General features: G+C 40.6%; 1 protein-coding gene and 2 long non-coding RNA genes across 12 annotated transcripts in view; 2 read left to right on the top strand and 1 right to left on the bottom strand.

Annotated features, from left to right (window-relative positions):
* Window positions 1-18,480, top strand: part of LOC147835447 (uncharacterized) — a 479,758-nt gene that overhangs the window by 280,964 nt on the left and 180,314 nt on the right. The window lies entirely within an intron of this gene.
* Window positions 1-18,480, bottom strand: part of LOC147842463 (uncharacterized) — a 758,429-nt gene that overhangs the window by 701,973 nt on the left and 37,976 nt on the right. The window lies entirely within an intron of this gene.
* trpm2 (transient receptor potential cation channel, subfamily M, member 2) overlaps window positions 1-18,480 on the top strand; it is a 92,743-nt gene that overhangs the window by 47,442 nt on the left and 26,821 nt on the right. For all 10 annotated transcript variants that reach the window (XM_087267171.1, XM_087267179.1, XM_087267176.1 and 7 more), the window contains 8 exon segments: window positions 1,761-1,873; window positions 2,425-2,532; window positions 6,777-7,002; window positions 7,377-7,495; window positions 10,193-10,331; window positions 11,508-11,679; window positions 14,166-14,346; window positions 15,933-16,114. In XM_087267171.1, coding sequence (XP_087123297.1) covers window positions 1,761-1,873; window positions 2,425-2,532; window positions 6,777-7,002; window positions 7,377-7,495; window positions 10,193-10,331; window positions 11,508-11,679; window positions 14,166-14,346; window positions 15,933-16,114 — 1,240 coding nt within the window.

Genomic DNA, 18,480 nt, shown 5'->3' with positions numbered 1-18,480 from the left:
AAAGCCTTGGAGTAACGATTGATGACCAACTAAACTTCTCTGACCACATTTCTAGAACTGCTCGATCGTGCAGATTCGCAATCTATAACATCAGAAAGATCCGACCCTTCTTATCTGAACATGCAGCTCAACTCCTTGTTCAAGCTCTTGTTCTCTCCAAACTGGATTACTGCAACTCTCTACTAGCCGGGCTTCCAGCTAACTCTATCAAGCCTCTTCAACTGCTCCAGAACGCAGCAGCACGAGTGGTCTTTAATGAACCTAAACGAGCACATGTCACTCCGCTGCTCATCCGTTTGCACTGGCTGCCAGTTGCTGCTCGCATCAAATTCAAAGCTCTGATGTTTGCCTACAAAGTGACTTCTGGCCTTGCTCCTTCTTATCTGCTCTCGCTTCTGCAGATTTATGTGCCCTTTAGAAACTTGCGTTCTGTGAATAAACGTCGCCTCGTGGTTCCCTCCCAAAGAGGGAAGAAATCACTTTCGCTCACGCTCACGCTCAATCTGCCCAGTTGGTGGAATGAACTCCCTAACTGCATCAGAACAGCAGAGTCACTCGCTACTTTCAAGAAACGACTAAAAACTCAACTATTTAGTCTCCACTTCACTTCCTAATCTGTAATTGCCTCTCTGAATATCACACTAACTGTACCCACCAAAAAAAAAAAAATACTAATACTACTAATACTTCCCTTCTTAGACTTTACAGACCTGAAACTTGCCTACAGCACTTATTCATTGTTGCTCTTAGTTGTGTAAATTGCTTCCTTGTCCTCATTTGTAAGTCGCTTTGGATAAAAGCGTCTGCTAAATGACTACATGTAAATGTAAGTAGGCAGCTGTAGTGTATACTGTTTAATAATCAATTTAAATTATGTCACAAATAAATTAATAAATAAATAAAAAGCGGCAATAATTCGCGCCCTCTCTTGGTAGGTCCGCACAGTGCGTACAGCCGTACGGCTGCAGGCGCCACTGATGAGGCGCAAGGTGTGACGCAATAGTTGTTTGCTTGTTTCAGTTTGGCGCAAGAGTCGTTTTGACATTTTGCAGCATGCTGTTTAAATAGCAAATGCATCTGCGCTCATATGTGCGCCCATAGGCATTCTGGTCTAAAAAAGGAGGCGTGTTAAGGTGCATTGCTGGCGCGCTGCTATTTTGAGGAACTATAATAGACTGCACAATAGACCAGATCAAGGCAGGTCTAAAGTCCAGCACAGAGCGCGTTAGTTGTGCACCTCTCTTAAACATTGCTTAATACACATAGGATACGCAAATATCTTTACAAATGAAAAAGAATTAAAAGAGAGTACCGCCCCGTAGCGTTCGCTTAAAAAAATTAAATGCAGCCACACGTACCTGTGGCTACATAATTCACAGTCTCCAGAAACGTCCATGGGACTACGTTTTCAGAATGAGCCTGTGTTGACAATTTTGGTTAAATATGAGAGAGGCTGTATCATTTATGTTTCAATCCTGACTTTGTACTTATTATTGCAATATTACTGTTTTTATTTTTATTTAACTCTTTTTGTTGGGTAGGTCTCGGGCTTTGTTCCAAATCAAAATGTTCAATAAAATAGCCCTTAAACGTGGCTGTTTTCTAATCGAAAGATAGTTCACTGGAAGCGCTAAAGCTGGCTGGCTGCTATTAAAAGTCTGTGTGCGTACTCTGTTTGCATGAGCGAAAAGTGTCCGAGCCTTAAAACTGTTGCAGAACCTGTGAAAGCAGTTGTTATTGATGTTTTGTATGTGTTTCAGGCTCTTCTGACTCAGATCTGGTGTGGAGAGCTGTCTGTAGATAATCCACACTGGAAAGTGCTGCTCTGCATGATCTTCTTTCCTCTCATCTACACCGGCTTCCTGACCTTCAGGTCAAAACTGTTTTATATTCAGATATATGTAAGACAAATTGTGCCTATATTGATTTTACTCCTTTACAAAAAATACAAAACCAAACCCAAATACAAAACACAAAAAACATGCAACCAAGAAATGGAAGAAAGTGTAGATACTCCAGAAAAGAGACTAAAGGCCTTTGGTAATGTCCTGACACTGAACAGGATTTTCTCAGGGCTGTAATATAGCTAATAAATGTGTTGATCCAGTACTTTTGTAATTAAAGAGTGTGATTGCTTTCATTTATTTAACATAACTTCCCCCCCAGCCATTCCAGCTAAAAATCTAAAGTTTTTTTTTTTTTATGATGAGATGAGTGTAGTGCAATGTGTCTTTAATTAATGATGACCAACTTTTTACATCATCAGAGCTTAAATCACAGGGCTGTAATTGCATGCAGACACCGTTAGAGGGCAGCACTGCACCGAATAATATTTACAGTTCAAACTTTACATCTCCTTTTACCCCAAACTGTGACATTTAATGCCTTTCTATCTATTAATAATATTAAATTGAACTGTTGCAGACGGGATGAAGACATTCAGAGACAGGCCGAACGGACGGAGCAGCAGAAACTGGCCATGGAGTCTGTGTTTGCTGGACAGTCAGACGGCAAAATCAAACGTCATTTACGGTTAGTGGAGTCACAAGCATCTGTATTTGTAAGCATGAGTGAGTGGCATGCATTATATTAAAATTACCTGATGGTAGCATTATACAAATTATTAATTATGTTTAGGTGTTAATTAACCAATATTCAAAATCATTAAAAAAATATTTTTTTTTAGAACAATTAATTATTACTTATTGCATTATTATTATTATTATTATTATTATTATTATTATTATTATATTTATATTTATTTTAGTTGCTTAAACAAATTGCAGAATTTTTATAGTATTATAATTTTTCACATAATAATACATTTAATATAATATAAATATTGATAATTATTAGAATTAATACCAATAAAACAATAATAATATAAATAATAAGGGTAATTGTACCTAAGATGTTTTATTATTATTATTATTATTATTATTATTATTATTATTATTACTGTTGTTGTTTTTTTTTTTTTGTATTATTATTATTATTATTATTACATAACCAAAATGCAGAACCAATTTTTCTGGTGTTATTGTTTTTCACACAATAATACATTTAATATTATTTGCTGTAATGATAAATATTATATAAAGATGTTGTTGTTGTATATTTACAATTATAATAATTATTAGAATACATAATAATACCAAACGGCAATAATAATAAGAGTAGTAATAATAAGTTGTTTTTGTATCATAATAATTTTTACACATTAATTCTTTTGATTATTTAATAGTTCTTTTTTTTATATTGCAAGATGTTATTATTATTATTATTATTATTATTATTATTATTATTATTATTATATGTCATGATGGTCAGTGACCACCGGAGCTAGCCCCGAAGAGCTCTCACAGTGATCTTTTGCTGATGATGTTTTTCCGGGGAGGACTTTTGGAACCAGTTCGTTCCCTCATGCCACCATACGAGGACGACTGGAACCTTTATCGTTTTATTGAGGTGGCCTTATTAATCTCCGGCTCCCCTCTCTCTGTTGCCCTGAAGGAGGAGAACCCTCAGGAGGGCGGTCTGAGTGTAGGGCAACAGAGAGGGATATTTTCAGGGCCGGCTGATGTATCTATGGGAAGGAGGAGAGAGGCTGGGTTGGAGTTGCGTCCTTATCCGCGTCGGGCTGTCCGAAGATCACCTTTTTCTGAGCCTCTGGAGAGCCTGCTTGAACTGTGTGGAACCCCAGTGTCTGCTCCAGTCCCACAATGCCCGCCAGTGTCGGCTCCAGCTCCAGAGCAAGCTCCCTCACCTGTTAACTATGCTCTCCCATCTCAAACCACCAGACGGAGGAGGCGTAGGAACAGAACTGCTCACGCCCCAGAAAGTCCACCAGTGTCGGCTCCAGCCCCAGAGCGCCCGCCAGTGTCGGCTCCAGCCCCCGAGCGCCCGCCAGTGTCGGCTCCAGCCCCCGAGCGCCCGCCAGTGTCGGCTCCAGCCCCCGAGCGCCCGCCAGTGTCGGCTCCAGCCCCCGAGCGCCCGCCAGTGTCGGCTCCAGCCCCCGAGCGCCCGCCAGTGTCGGCCCCCGAGCGCCCGCCAGTGTCGGCTCCAGCCCCCGAGCGCCCGCCAGTGTCGGCTCCAGCCCCCGAGCGCCCGCCAGTGTCGGCTCCAGCCCCCGAGCGCCCGCCAGTGTCTGCTCCCGCCCCGAGCGCCCGCCAGTGTCGGCTCCCGCCCCCGAGCGCCCGCCAGTGTCGGCTCCCGCCCCCGAGCGCCCGCCAGTGTCGGCTCCCGCCCCCGAGCGCCCGCCAGTGTCGGCTCCCGCCCCCGAGCGCCCGCCAGTGTCAACTCCCTCCCCCGAGCGCCCGCCAGTGTCGGCTCCCGCCCCCGAGCGCCCGCCAGTGTCGGCTCCCGCCCCCGAGCGCCCGCCAGTGTCGGCTCCCGCCCCCGAGCGCCCGCCAGTGTCGGCTCCCGCCCCCGAGCGCCCGCCAGTGTCGGCTCCAGCCCCCGAGCGCCCGCCAGTGTCGGCTCCAGCCCCAGAGCGCAGCACAATGCCAGTTCTAGTCCGACTCCTGGCTTTACCGGCGCCACCCAGGCTCCTCGCCCTGCCGGCCCCAGCCCGGCTCCTCGCCCTGCCGGCCCCAGCCCGGCTCCTCGCCCTGCCGGCCCCAGCCCGGCTCCTCGCATTACCAACGCCATCCAGACGTCTTGCCCTGCCGGCACCTCCCAGACGTCTTGCCCTGCCGGCCCCAGTCCGGCTCCATGCCCTGCCTGTTCCAGTCCGGCTCCTTGATTTGCCGACCTCGCTCGGGCTCCCTGCTCTGCCGACTCCAGCCCAGCTGCCTCCAGTCCCGCCGGCTCCAGCCCAGCTGCCTCCAGTCCCGCCGGCTCCAGCCCAGCTGCCTCCAGTCCCGCCGGCTCCAGCCCAGCTGCCTCCAGTCCGCCGGCTCCAGCCCAGCTGCCTCCAGTCCCGCCGGCTCCAGCCCAGCTGCCTCCAGTCCCGCCGGCTCCAGCCCAGCTGCCTCCAGTCCCGCCGGCTCCAGCCCAGCTGCCTCCTGTCCCGCCGGCTCCAGCCCAGCTGCCTCCTGTCCCGCCGACCCCAGTCCAGCTACCTCCAGTTCCGCCTGCTCCAGTCCAGTTGCCTCTCCAGCCGGCTCTCCTAAAACCTCCTGCCTTGTGTCTCCTGCGGGATCATCCATGGGTCATCCCTCCCGCCCCTCCCTGGTGGTCCTTCCCACTGTTTGGGACTGATTCTCCGGCTGCACCCTGGCTTCCTGCTGGGGCGCCTGACCCATGGACCTACCCTGGTCTGACCCTCCCATCCCTCCCCTTGTTCCTGCTCCGCTTAACAACACCCCCCCCCCCCTTGGACTGTTCTTGGAGCGTCTGGTAGCCGCTCTTTAAAGAGGGGGTACTGTCATGATGGTCAGTGACCACCGGAGGGCGCTGTAGTTCACAGACTTTGAGAATTGACTACAGCGCCCAAAAGACTACAAGTTCATACATACCATGCGCATTACACCCGGTCCACGTACACTGATTGGCTCACAGCTGTTCCTGTTTCCTGTTAATTTCCTGGACTATTTATACAACCATTTCACCTCTGTTTGTCACTGCGTCGTTTGTCCATCTTGTCTCCATGTTCCTGTAAGTTTAGATTTTCTGATTCCTGAGCCCTGTCTCTGTTTTGTGTTTCTTGTTTTATTGTTTATTTGTACTTTGCACTTTGAACACCTTGTTTTTCTGTTTGATGCACATTGTAATTAAAACTGCACTTGGATCCGCAACTTTTTGTTCCTGTTTGATCTTGCTAACGTGACATTATATTACATAACCAAAATGCAGAACCAATTTTTCTGGTGTTATTGTTTTTCCTGTTATGATGAATATTGCAAACATATGTTGTTGTTGGGTTTGTATATTTAAAATCAAAATTATTCAGAATTAAATTAATCTAAATTGTGTTTGCATCATATTTTTATACACAATAATACTTTGGATGATTTAGGAATTAATTTTATTTCTGATAATGTGAAATGTTATTATTATTATTATTATTATCATTTTTTAATATTATTACTATTATATGAATACATCCATAAATGCTTCATTTACCCTTTTAATACTTTACTTTTTTAATTCAATAATAACAATAATAACAACTACAAAAATAATAATATCATTAATATATACACTTTGAAATATTATTCTTTATCAAAATTTGTTCCTATATTTATATATTATGTTTATATTTTTGTTGAATAATATTTTTATAATATTTTTGTCATAATAATAATTATGATAATATATATATATATATATATATATATATATATATATATATATATATATATATATATATATATATATATATATATATATAGAAATAGAGAGAGGCATACTAACATGGGGCTGCACAAAGGCGCAGTGGGTAGCATGTTTGCCTCACAGCAAGAAGGTTGCTGGTTCGAGCCGTGGCTTAGCCAGTTGGCGTTGCTGTGTGGAGTTTGCATGTTCTCCACGTGTTGGTGTCGGTTTCCTCCGGGTGCTCCGGTTTCCCCCACAGTCCAAACACACGCGCTATAGGGGAATTGGGTAGGCTAAATTGTCCGTAGTGTATGTGTGTGAATGAGTGGATGTATGGATGTTTTCCAGTGATGGGTTGCGGCTTGAAGGGCATGCGCAGTGTAAAACATATGCTGGATAAGTCGGCGGTTCATTCTGCTGTGGCGAACCCAGGTTAATAAAGGGACTAAGCTGAAAAGAAAATGAATAAATGATTATTAACATGCTCTGAATAATGAGTGATTATTATTGTGTGTCAGTGGATTTTCACAGAAGTCTGAGCTGAAGCCTTTGAACTGTTCGTCTCGTCTGATGAGTTTCCTCAAGTCTCCTCAAGTCAAGTTTTACTGGAACATCGCCTCATATTTCGGCTTCCTGTGGCTGTTTGCTGTGGTGCTCATGATCGATTTCCAGACCTCGCCATCATGGAGGGAACTGCTGCTGTATGTGTGGCTCACGTCGCTGGTGTGTGAGGAGATTCGACAGGTAAGACACAAACACATACAGTTAAAGTCAAAATTTGTATTTTCTTTTTCAAATGTTTCCCAAATTATGTTTAACGATTTTGTCTTCTGAAAAAAGTCTTATTTGTTTTATTTCGGCTAGAATAAAAGCAGTTTTTGATTTTATTAAAGCCATTTTAAGGTCAATATTTGTGGCCCCTTTAAGCAATATTTGTTTTGGATTGTCTACAGAACAAACCACTATTATACAATGACGTTCCTAATTACCCTAACTTGCCTAATTAACCTAGTCTTTAAAAGTCTTTAAATGACAATTTAAGCTGAATGCTAGCATCAACTTCATCAAAATATTATGTGCTGTCATCATGGCAAAGATATTTTAAAATGCTTTCACAGCTCTATCATGACTTTGACGGCTCTGGATTTCGGAGGAAAGCAAAGATGTACATCAAGGATCTGTGGAACATTCTGGATGTGCTGTCAATCGTGCTGTTCATTGCTGGTCTAATCTGCAGGTAAACAAACACTAATACAAAGTCACATGTGAATAAGATTAATTCAACACTGCTTATATTTGCCTTGCAATGCTGAAAACAGTTGTGCACATTTTTTGATACACATTCATTTTGAAAAAAATATTTACATCATTAAATGTGCAGTAGGGGATCTTTCACAATGCTAACAGCTTAGCATAAATCTCTGAATCACAGTCCCTCCCCTGCCGTCTAGAGCCACACCTCCTGAAACACGAGCACCGCAAAAGAACCCTCTCTCATGTGTTAAAAGCGACTAGTGCTTGTCTGGCGGCGTGCAAGCCAAACTGACATGCGATTTCAGAGTGAATATTTAGAGTTGCATGATAAACAATATAGGGAGAGACTAGGCGGAATAGCACTATTTACTTGTGTTTTGTTGTTAAGCCAATGCCGAGTTCAGACTGCATGATTTTCAAACTAGTCGTGTCACAGATGTTTTCACACTGCATGGCTATCTGGGCTAGCGTTTCGTCGCTGCTTTGTTTACACTGCAAGATGGATCGGCGACATGGACATTCACATTGCATGACTTTACTATAGGGAGAATCGCCGACAACTTCGTCCAAACTACGTCTCACAGCCAAAAACACGTCATATATCTTTTGTTATTAACTACATAATGAGAAAGAAGCCTTTAATGGGGTAGAACATGTACAAGTTTGCTCACCTGGGTTTAAAGGGAATTAGCCATTTCTCCTCAACGTTGATAATAAACTAATTTCTTTCTGTATGAAACGTCAAACAGACACGGTTGCTCCTGAGTCCTGTCAAACCTCCACTAGTTTTCCCTCCATTTCGTGGGTCCAAATAAACCGAAAAAGAGCGCTTTCAACTTCTCCCCCAGCCTCCCGCTGGCCTGCAGCAGGTATACACACACGCACACACAAGTGAAAGCTGCTCTCTCATTGGCTGTAGGCGATCACTGATGTTATTTTTAGTCAAAACTCAATTCACACGGCATGATTTGAATCGCCGACAGCTCCAGATATTCAGCACGCCAAATATCTCACAGGCATCGGCGACTCATCGGCGATTCTCTCAGATCGCGTCTTTGATCGTTCATACTGTGTGATTGTCACTCACGTGCACGAGCAGCAATTTGCCTGTGATTTCAGGCATTTGTCGGCGATTTCTCAAAACCTGTCGGCGAGCCAAAATCGGGGCTAAAATCACGCAGTCTGAACTAGGCATAATTAAAATCTACATTATCGATGCTGTAAAAGGTCCCTTATGAAGCTGAAAATAGTCTTATCAATCTTTCAACGGAAGATTTTAGTGGCTGAACAGCACTTCTGTAAAGATGTAACCCGTTTGTAACAACATTTAACGTTACATCAGCTTTGCATGAAGCTTAAATAGTTTTAAAACAGAACATGACCTGTCTAAGAGAAATCCTTCAGACATTGTTAAATAGTTTCTCCAGCGTGCAAAGGTAAATCCAATATTGATTCAGGTTTTTAAAAAGTTTTGATTCAGCATGTTTTTACCGATCGGGCGCGCGCACCTATCTCGTGAACGCATGGCACCAACAGTGGTCGACGGAGCTGCGTATAAAAGGCTGCGCAGTTGTTCAAATCTGCATTCGCTGACAGACAGATTGGGCTACTTATCGGGATTATGAGAGATGTCGGTCTGACTTTATTTAATTGGATGAACATTTTTTTGTTTCATGCCTTACCCAAAATATAAAAATACATATAAACACATTTAGATCATTTACTGTAATCATTACTATTAGACTGTGAAGAGAGTTTCAACCAGCAGAACAAAAAAATGCTTCTGAAGACAATCACCTACTGCACCTTTAACATTATTTTGAACACCATTTGTTTAAAAAAAAAAGCTTTTGAGATGGAAATACTCTTTTTCTATTTTAAAGACACAACATGTAATTTTAACCATTGAGTTTTCGCAACAATCAAATGCCTAGTTTGATATTTGTTTGAGTTTGAACTGAAAGCGTAGAAGGATTGGCCAGCCCAATGACCAGATATGAACATTATTGAGCATGTCTGGTGTAGGATAGAGGAGGCATTGAAGATTACTGAAGAGTCTTGATGAACTCTGGGAGTCCTGCAGGAACGCTTTCTTTGCCATTCCAGATGACTTTATTAATCAGTGATGTGAGTCATGTCAGAGATGTATGGATGCAGTCCTCCAAGCTCATGATGGAGTCAGACACAATATTCATTCTGTCTCCACTGCAGCAGGACTTTATATTCTACACTGGACATTATTTCCGTTCAGTGACAAGACTTATGTCTAAGCAGAGTCAGACCTTACTGTCCCAATGAAATCATTCAAATTAAGGCGTGATCATATTTTATTGTGGTCAAATAAGTGTAATCTAAAGGTCTTTGCCTTTCATATGAGCCACTTCTAATACCAAATGATCAACTAGAAGTGAAGTTATTATTGTTGTTCCTTTTGTCAGGTAGTGTATATGCATTAACACAACAACGAACAATACTGAAAAGCAACATTTAGCTGCAGATGTTTGTATTAGTACTTTAATACTTTAACAGTTTTAATGAAAACCGAAAGCAATGAAAAATCTGTTTATTAAAAAAGATTGAATCATGTTTAAAGTCTTTCAAATTTAATTGAGTAGTTGCATATAATGAGCCTCAGATCAGCATGCTTCACAGTTAACTAGTCTCTGTGTTTGTCCTGCAGACTTCAGGCCTCGGACACTGTGTTTTACATTGGTAAAGTCATCCTCTGCATCGACTTCATCATATTCTGCCTGCGATTAATGGCCATCTTCTCCATCAGTCGAACTCTGGGTCCCAAAATAATCATCGTCAGGAGAATGGTGGGTTTGCAATTAAAGTTAAAATACTGTTTAAAAAACTTAAAAAAAACAAAAAAAAAACAATCTTTTTTTTTTTGCGTGTATTTCAAGAGTCCACACTTAGCTGGTGACTGATAATAAAGCTTGTTTGGCATGCTGTCCTGGGAGAGAGCCCTGAGCTCAGAAAATCCTCGAGCCCTGGGCTCCCTCTCGTTTGCAGGGCGAGAGGGGAGTTTGAGCTTAGGTAGGTCTCGAAAACTCCCTTGCTTGTTAAGGCAAATGGCGGATTAAGCATTGCTATGAATATGAACTGCTGACCTCACCTATTGTGTCGACCTATTGGTTTAGTCGATTTACCTATGTTGCGTGTCTTTTGACTGTGGGATGAAACCAGAGAACCCGGGGGAAACCCACACGAGCACTGGGAGAACATGTAACTCTGCACAGAAATGTCACCTGGCCAGGTCAAGACCTGAACCAGAGACATTCTTGCTGTGAGGCAACAGTGCTAACCACTGGGCCGTCATGCCGCCCTGTTAAGGAAAAGGGGGGAGTGGGGGTGGAAGGGGAGATTCTTCAAGACGAAGATGGCTAAGGTAAGACACTCTGGTTATTTATAGTGAGTTAGGAATTATCTGATTGGTGAATGATGCATTAGCTAATGTGGGACCAGCTGCGGTCAATCATAAGCACGAGCTCCTCTCAAAATTAGTTTATAAATAAACTTCACAAAATCAAAATATATATATATTTATTTAATTTTCTTTAAAGAATTAATAATTATTAATTATTTAGAAAGATAAACAAACAACTTGTTTTCAAACTATTAAAATAAATAAATTATTTTTTTCTTTTGGATAAAATTTTAACTTTGGAATCTGTGAGTGTAGTGTGATCTGTCTCCCCCTTTTTTGCACCATTTGAAACTAAAATAAACATAGATTTAGGATTAGAAATACAAGAAGACACGTGTGAGAAAATTGATGTAAGAAAAATTAATAAAAAAAGTCAAATGAATCATTTTAAATTAAGTAATGCACCTGAAAAAAAATGCACCTGCTTAAATCTAACTTTGGAAAAGGAGTAATAACTATATGAATAGTCAATGATATGAGGAATATTAGTGCACATAAAATTGGTTTAGCATGACAGCAGTTGTGAATGTGCATTTCTGACTCTCTGCCTTTGTCTCCGCAGATGTTGGATTTGTTTTTCTTCATGTTTCTGCTCAGTATCTGGGTTGTGGCGTACGGAGTAGCCAAACAGGGCATTCTGATCGAAAACGAAGAGAGACTAAACTGGATCATCCGTGGAGCTGTTTATGAGCCCTACATCACTATATTTGGCAACTTCCCTACTAATATAGACAGTGAGAAGTTTATATTTTACTTTGAATAATTCAAATAAACCCAGACTCATTGGAAATATGTCCCCTGGGCTACATTTTTGAGAACCGAGAAATATGTTCCCTGGTCTACGGTTTCTTGCCATTTTTGTTTTCACAAATCCACTAGAGTGCACTGTGTACACTTCTGATGATCTTAAATGCGTTACTGGGGCACATTTTCTCATATGTTTTACACACAAAGGACTCTATTTTACTGATCTAGGTGTAAAGACTTAAGCGCATGGCACAAACGCATAAGGGGCGTGTCCGAATTCACTTTTGCTATTTTAAGGACGGACCCCGGCACATGGTCTAACAGGGTTGTGTTTATTCTCTTAATGAGTTTTGGGTGTGTTTAGAGCAGGGGCGTCAAACGTATGGCGATCGCAAGATGATTCTGTGAGCTGAAATTTTTCAATAAAATATACTGCTGTTCCAATTGTGTCCACTTAGCAAGCTTAATTTCATCCCATCCAGAAGCCTGAATCAGCGTCAATTTGACAGCCATCTCAGAGAGAAAGACCTCATACCTTTTTTTGTATCCGTCCAAGAAAACTAAACATTTGCGCTCGATTAACCAGTGGAAAATCTTCTCTCGCTCTGCACGTTTCCTACTGCTGATTCTTAGTGTGCGCGATCTGTCACACAGAAACTCTCATGTGCTCTGCAGACCCACAGATACGCGCCTTTTCTGCCAAAATGCATCCGACCATAGTTTCTGAATCTCCTAAAAATGTCCAATATTCAGGGTTTACTTTCGCATTCTAAAGTTGCCGTTATTTGTATGCGTTTTTTGCAATACCACATCACAGCTGACTGTGCGTGCACAGCCGCGAGAGAAATATTAAATGATTAATCATTTAATAAACTTTATACTCGGAGAGAACAAAATGACATCTACAATGGCTGCAAAATATTTGTACACCATCAGAAATGGATAATCAACTAATTTGCCTTATTTAAATAATATACACTTTTTTATCTAATATTTATTTCTCATTTGCTGTATATTTTATTTATTTGATGATGTGAATATATTACATACTTTATACATATCTAAAATGCTTTGACAATACTATCAATGTCATTTTAATCCAGCAACTTTAGAGAGAGAGAGAGAGAGAGAGAGAGAGAGAGAGAGAGAGAGATAGCACCCTTTACCTTTCAGTGGGTGCACATGTCTCCTAAATAATAGCATAAAAGTAATAAGAGAAATAGTGGATTTCTATTATTTCAACAGCCTTTTAAAATAACTTTAACCCATTGATAAGAAAAGGTGTATAACAGTGTCATAATAAACAAAAATCATGTTAAAAATCACATTAGTTTTTGTTTGTCGCATGTATTTCACCATTTATGTGCTGTGGGAAAAAGGTGTTTTCCAATCAGGCTACCAGTGCAAGTATATTTCAAACCTGTGGGAAGCCCTGCACTGAGGTGATCTCACGAGGAAATATTACTATTTTACGTTTTGTCAGTTTAGTGGCTATTTTGAGTTCAGTCGTATGAAAATGTACCATTTGAAAAGGGAGGTGTGGGGTGTGAGATGGCACCCCACACAAAGCACAAAAATGTGATCAATTCTATGTCTAAATTCAGTTCTAATCTCCAGAAAATGAAAAATGAACGCTAATAATGAAGTGCGGTCAAAAAACTGAGGTATATCCAAACACATGTCCTGTTCTTATGCCCCATATGGCGATGCAGACGTCTCCAAAACCCGACAACACTGCAAAAAATGCTTTTCTTGTTTAGATTTTTTGTCTTGTTTTTAGTCTAAATATCTAAAATTTCTTATATCAAGAAGAATTTTCTACACAAGCACAACATATTGTCTTGTTTTGAGAAATAATATGCCATTATTAAGTGAGTTTTTTCTTAAAACAAGCTAAATAATCTGCCAATGGGGTAAGCAAATTAATCTTGTTTTTTCTTTTGAAGTAAGATTATTTTGCTTACCCCATTGGCAGATTATTTTGCTTGTTTTAAGAAAAAACTCACTTAATAATGGCATATTATTTCTCAAAACAAGACAATATGTTGTGCTTGTGTAGAAAATTCTTCTTGATTTAGGAATTTTTAGATATTTGGACAAGAAACAAGCCAAAAAATCTAAGTAAGAAAAGCATTTTTTGCAGTGAAGTGGACAAATCTGAACTTGTGTTTATTAAAACAAATATAAATTTGCATATAATAAATGATACTAATAATAATAATAACATTAAACAGATGCAAATTGTCATGAATAACCTGAAAAGCCTGTTCAATAACTGAATAAATGACTGAAATTTACATTTTCCTGTTTTATTTGAGAGGTTTCAGTGAATGTGTGTCATTTTTTATAATTAGGACAAACTGAATACAAAGATTTCTAAAGAATATGCTTTTATTTAAAATACAAAATGTCTACACTTTAAACAAAATTCAGCTCAGTGTGCTAACGGTAATCTTTGTGTTTTGTGATGCAGATACTCTGTTTGATATTAGCAGCTGTAGTGTGAACGCCTCGGATCCTCTGAAGCCCAAATGTCCCATGCTGAACGCCGATAACACTCCGGTGTTCCCAGAATGGCTGACCATCATGATGCTGTGTGTTTATCTGCTGTTCGCCAACATCCTTTTACTCAACCTGCTCATCGCCATCTTTAAGTGAGTCATCAACACACACACCTAACAGAGTGAGCAGACAAAAATGTTGCATCCCAAATGATACACTATGGGGCTTACCAATAACACCCTAATGAGTAGACTTGATTTCATTTCAAAAGAGTTTGTTGTTTATGTGTTGCAAACTAATGACATGGTTCTAAATATTCTTATATGTATGCATACAGATACACACTCACTGGCCACTTTATTAGGTACACCTGTCCAAATGCGTGTTAACGCAAATTTCTAATGAGCCAATCACATGGCAGCAACTCAATGCATTTAGGCATGTAGACATGGTCAAGACGATCTGCTGCAGTTCAAACCGAGCAACAGAATGGGGAAGAAAGGGGATTTAAGGGACTTTGAACATGGCATGGTTGTTGGTGCCAGACGGGCTGATCAGAGTATTTCAGAAATTGCTGATCTACTCGGATTTTCACGCACAACCATCTCTAGGGTTTACAGAAAAAGGTCAGAAATAGAGAAAATATTCAGTGAGCGGCAGTTCTGTGGGCGCAAATACTTTGTCGATTCTAGAGGTCACAGGAGAATGGCCAGACTGGTTCAAGCTGATAGAAAGGCAACAGTAACTCAAATAAGCACTCGCTACAACCGAGGTCTGCAGAAGAGCATCTCTGAACACACAACACGTCCAACCTTGAGGCGGATGGGCTACAGCAGCAGAAGACCACACCGGGTGCCGCTCCTGTCAGCTAAGAACAGGAAACTGAGGCTACAATTCACACAGACTCACCAAAACTGGACAATAGAAGATTGGAGAAACGTTGTCTGCTCTGATGAGTCTTCATTTCTGCTGCCACAATCGGATGTTCAGGTCAGAATTTGTCGTCAACATCATGAAAGCATGGATCCATCCTGCCTTCTATCAACAGTTCAGGCTGGTGGTGGTGGTGTAATGTTGTGGGGGATATTTTCTTGGCACACTTTGGGTTCATTAGTACCAATTGAGCACCGTGTCAACGCCACAGTCTACCTGAGTATTGTTGCTGACCATGTCCATCCCTTTATGAGCACAGTGTCCTCATCTTCTGATGGCTACTTCCAGCAGGATAACACGCCATGTCATAAAGCGTGAATCATCTCAGACTGGTTTCTTGAACATGACAATGAGTTCACTGTACTCAAATGGCCTCCACAGTCACCAGAGCTCAATCCAATAGAGCACCTTTGGGATGTGGTGGAACGGGAGATTCTAAATCTGCAGCAACTGCGTGATGCTGTCATGTCAATATGGAGCAAAATCTCAGGAATATTTCCAGTACCTTGTTGAATCTGTGCCATGAAGGATTAAAGCAGTTCTGAAAACAAAAGTGGGTCCAACCCAGTACTAGTAAGGTGTACCTAATAAAGTGGCCTATAAGTGTATATTACATTTAATGGGATTGTATTGCAAAAAAGCTTTTAGTTTTATAGTTTGAACTAATTACAATTACCTTAGAATGCTGTCTGTAGGCTCAGGTTTTGAAACAAAGCCCCTATTACTTTTATCACATCTCAGGTTTTATCTTGTTCCATTGTCAATATATGGTCAATATTATTTTATCTATCATTGTGCATCAAAGCTACACGTTTCAGGAGGTTCAGGACAACACAGACACCATCTGGAAGTTTCAGCGGTACGAGCTGATAAAGGAGTATCACAGCCGACCTGCTCTTCCTCCACCCTTCATCCTCCTAAGTCACCTCATCCTCTTCATCAGAGGAGTTTTCCTGCGTGACCTGCCGCAGAGACACAAGAACTTCCGTGAGCACTTCCACAAACACGCAATACAGCTAGGGATGCACTGATTTACATGTTTCATGTCAGGCAGCGCGGTGGCTCAGTGGTTAGCAACACCGCAAGAAGGTCGCTGGTTCTAGGCCCGGCTGGGTCAGTTAGCGTTTCTGTGTGGAGTTTGCATGTTCTCCCTGTGTTGGTGTGGGTTTTCTCCAGGTGCTCCGCTTACCCCCACAAGTCCAAACACATGCACTATAGGTGAATTGGATTAACTAAATTATCCGTAGTGTATGTGTGGATGTCCTGGTCCTCCAGGTTGGGGGTTAAGCGGTGGGCTAACAACCCACGTCCTAAAAATTAGATGTTAGGAAACACAATATTGTGCGGCTAAATATCAACTTTGATATAAATTGCCCTGGGAGTAAGTAAGAGTAAGTAAGTATCTCTGACCTCTGTTAACTTTTCAATTACACGCTTTGTACTAGAAAATGTTTGCAATGAATTTTGCCTGCAAATCCAGATAAGAAACCTGATTTCTTCCAATCAGTGCATCTCTAGCTCCAACACCACAACTGATAGATTTGTTACTTAACCTCAATCCCTGGTTTGAGTGCGTGACTTTTCTCCTACTATGCTGTTTGCATAGTATGGAAGTCAATGGGTGATGCCTACCAGCATTTTTCAAAATGTCTCTTTTTATGTTCAACAAAAGAAAACTCATCAATGTTTCATAAATAAATAAATTAAATAAATTACGTTTTGGGCAGTGAAGTATTACTTTAAGTGTATACTTACCATTGCTGTTATTATTATTATTATTATTATTATTATTATTATTATTATTATTATTAATATTATTATTATTATTGCTATTATTATTATTGTTATTATTATTATTAATAATATTATTATTATTATTGTTATTATTATTATTATTATTATTATTATTATTATTATTATTGTTGCTATCATTATTGTTGTTGCTATTATTATTATTATTGTTATTAGGGGGTCAAGCGCGAAGCGCTGAAACCCTATTGTATTTGTTAAGATTTTTATTATTATTTTTATTTTTTTTTCCTGCCCTAGTTTTTATTGGGCAGACCAAACCGTAAGGCCTAGAGAGCTGAAACTTGGCCAGATGGTAGTACCCCGGTACACTAGACCCTGGCCAAAGATCAGCTTAATCGGACCATAGGTGGCGCTATACCACAAAAAAACAACATTTTAGACATTTTTGGCCGCCATTTGTAAACCGTTTGTCGTAGAATCAAATAATTTACATATTTGAAATCCTTGGGTCTGTGCAAACAAAAGTGGAGCTCTCAAATGTTCTCTGGACACTGATTGTCAATAATTATTGAAAAAAAGTTGACATTTTTACTCTCGCGCGAAACAATACGCAAAAATGCTAATTGTAGTCATAACTTTTGAACGGAACGAGATATCATCACCAAACTTGGTACACACATGTGTAAGGTCAATTTGAGGTCACAGTGCAAAACCCGCGGATTTTGGCCACATGGTGGCGCTATAAAGCTTAAAAATATAAAAATTAATCTAACCTTACAACCATTAGTCCAATCAACTTGAAACTTGTCATGCAGTGTCTTTGACCAAGTTGTCATAACATACTATAAGGACATTAGCACATGTCAAAAAACATAGCCACCATTGGCCAATTAAAATTGAGCAGCCATTTAACAAGGTTAACGATGAGTGATCGGAACGAAACCCGCTGGGCATATTCGACTCATGCTTTTCAAGGTCTGTAAGAATTTTGAAAGAAATCGGCCACTAGGGGGCGATTTTACGTATTATTAGTGTGTAATAGGTTGTGTATTACACAACCTTTTGTGCAACCACACAAAATACATATCATATGATAGGCCTGCTCATACCGAACAGTTTAACACTAAAACCACTTCTGTCACTCACACCGTTCATTAAATATGTATCAATTAATGAAAAACTACTTTTGCGAGCTAGTCCCTGGTTTTTAGCTCAATAGCAACGAAACCAGTGTTGTATGAATCTCTGGACTGAGTAGATCAATAATTATCAAAAAAAAGTTGAACTTTCCATTTTAGATAGCTGTAACAGGCTCATTACCAAAAGGGGCGTGTCCACACAAACCTAAATAACTGTAAACCAATAAGAAAGAGCCAAAATATCACAGAAATTGGTGAGCACATGTGCCATATCAATGTGAAGAAATATGCAAAATTTTGTGAGGATTAAACCATAGGTGGCGCTATAATAGCAAAAATAAAGCAAAAATAAAGTACATGTGCTTCATTTACACACTATTTCACAAATACACTTATTCTACATATCATATGATAGGCCTGCTCATACTGAACAGTTTGACACTAAAACCACTGCTGTCACTC

The sequence above is a fragment of the Danio rerio genome, chromosome 9, assembly GCF_052040795.2.
Source record: "Danio rerio strain M-AB ecotype USA chromosome 9, GRCz13ab, whole genome shotgun sequence".
NCBI classification, from domain to species: domain Eukaryota; kingdom Metazoa; phylum Chordata; class Actinopteri; order Cypriniformes; family Danionidae; genus Danio; species Danio rerio.
This window is presented reverse-complemented; position numbering and strand designations above follow the sequence as displayed.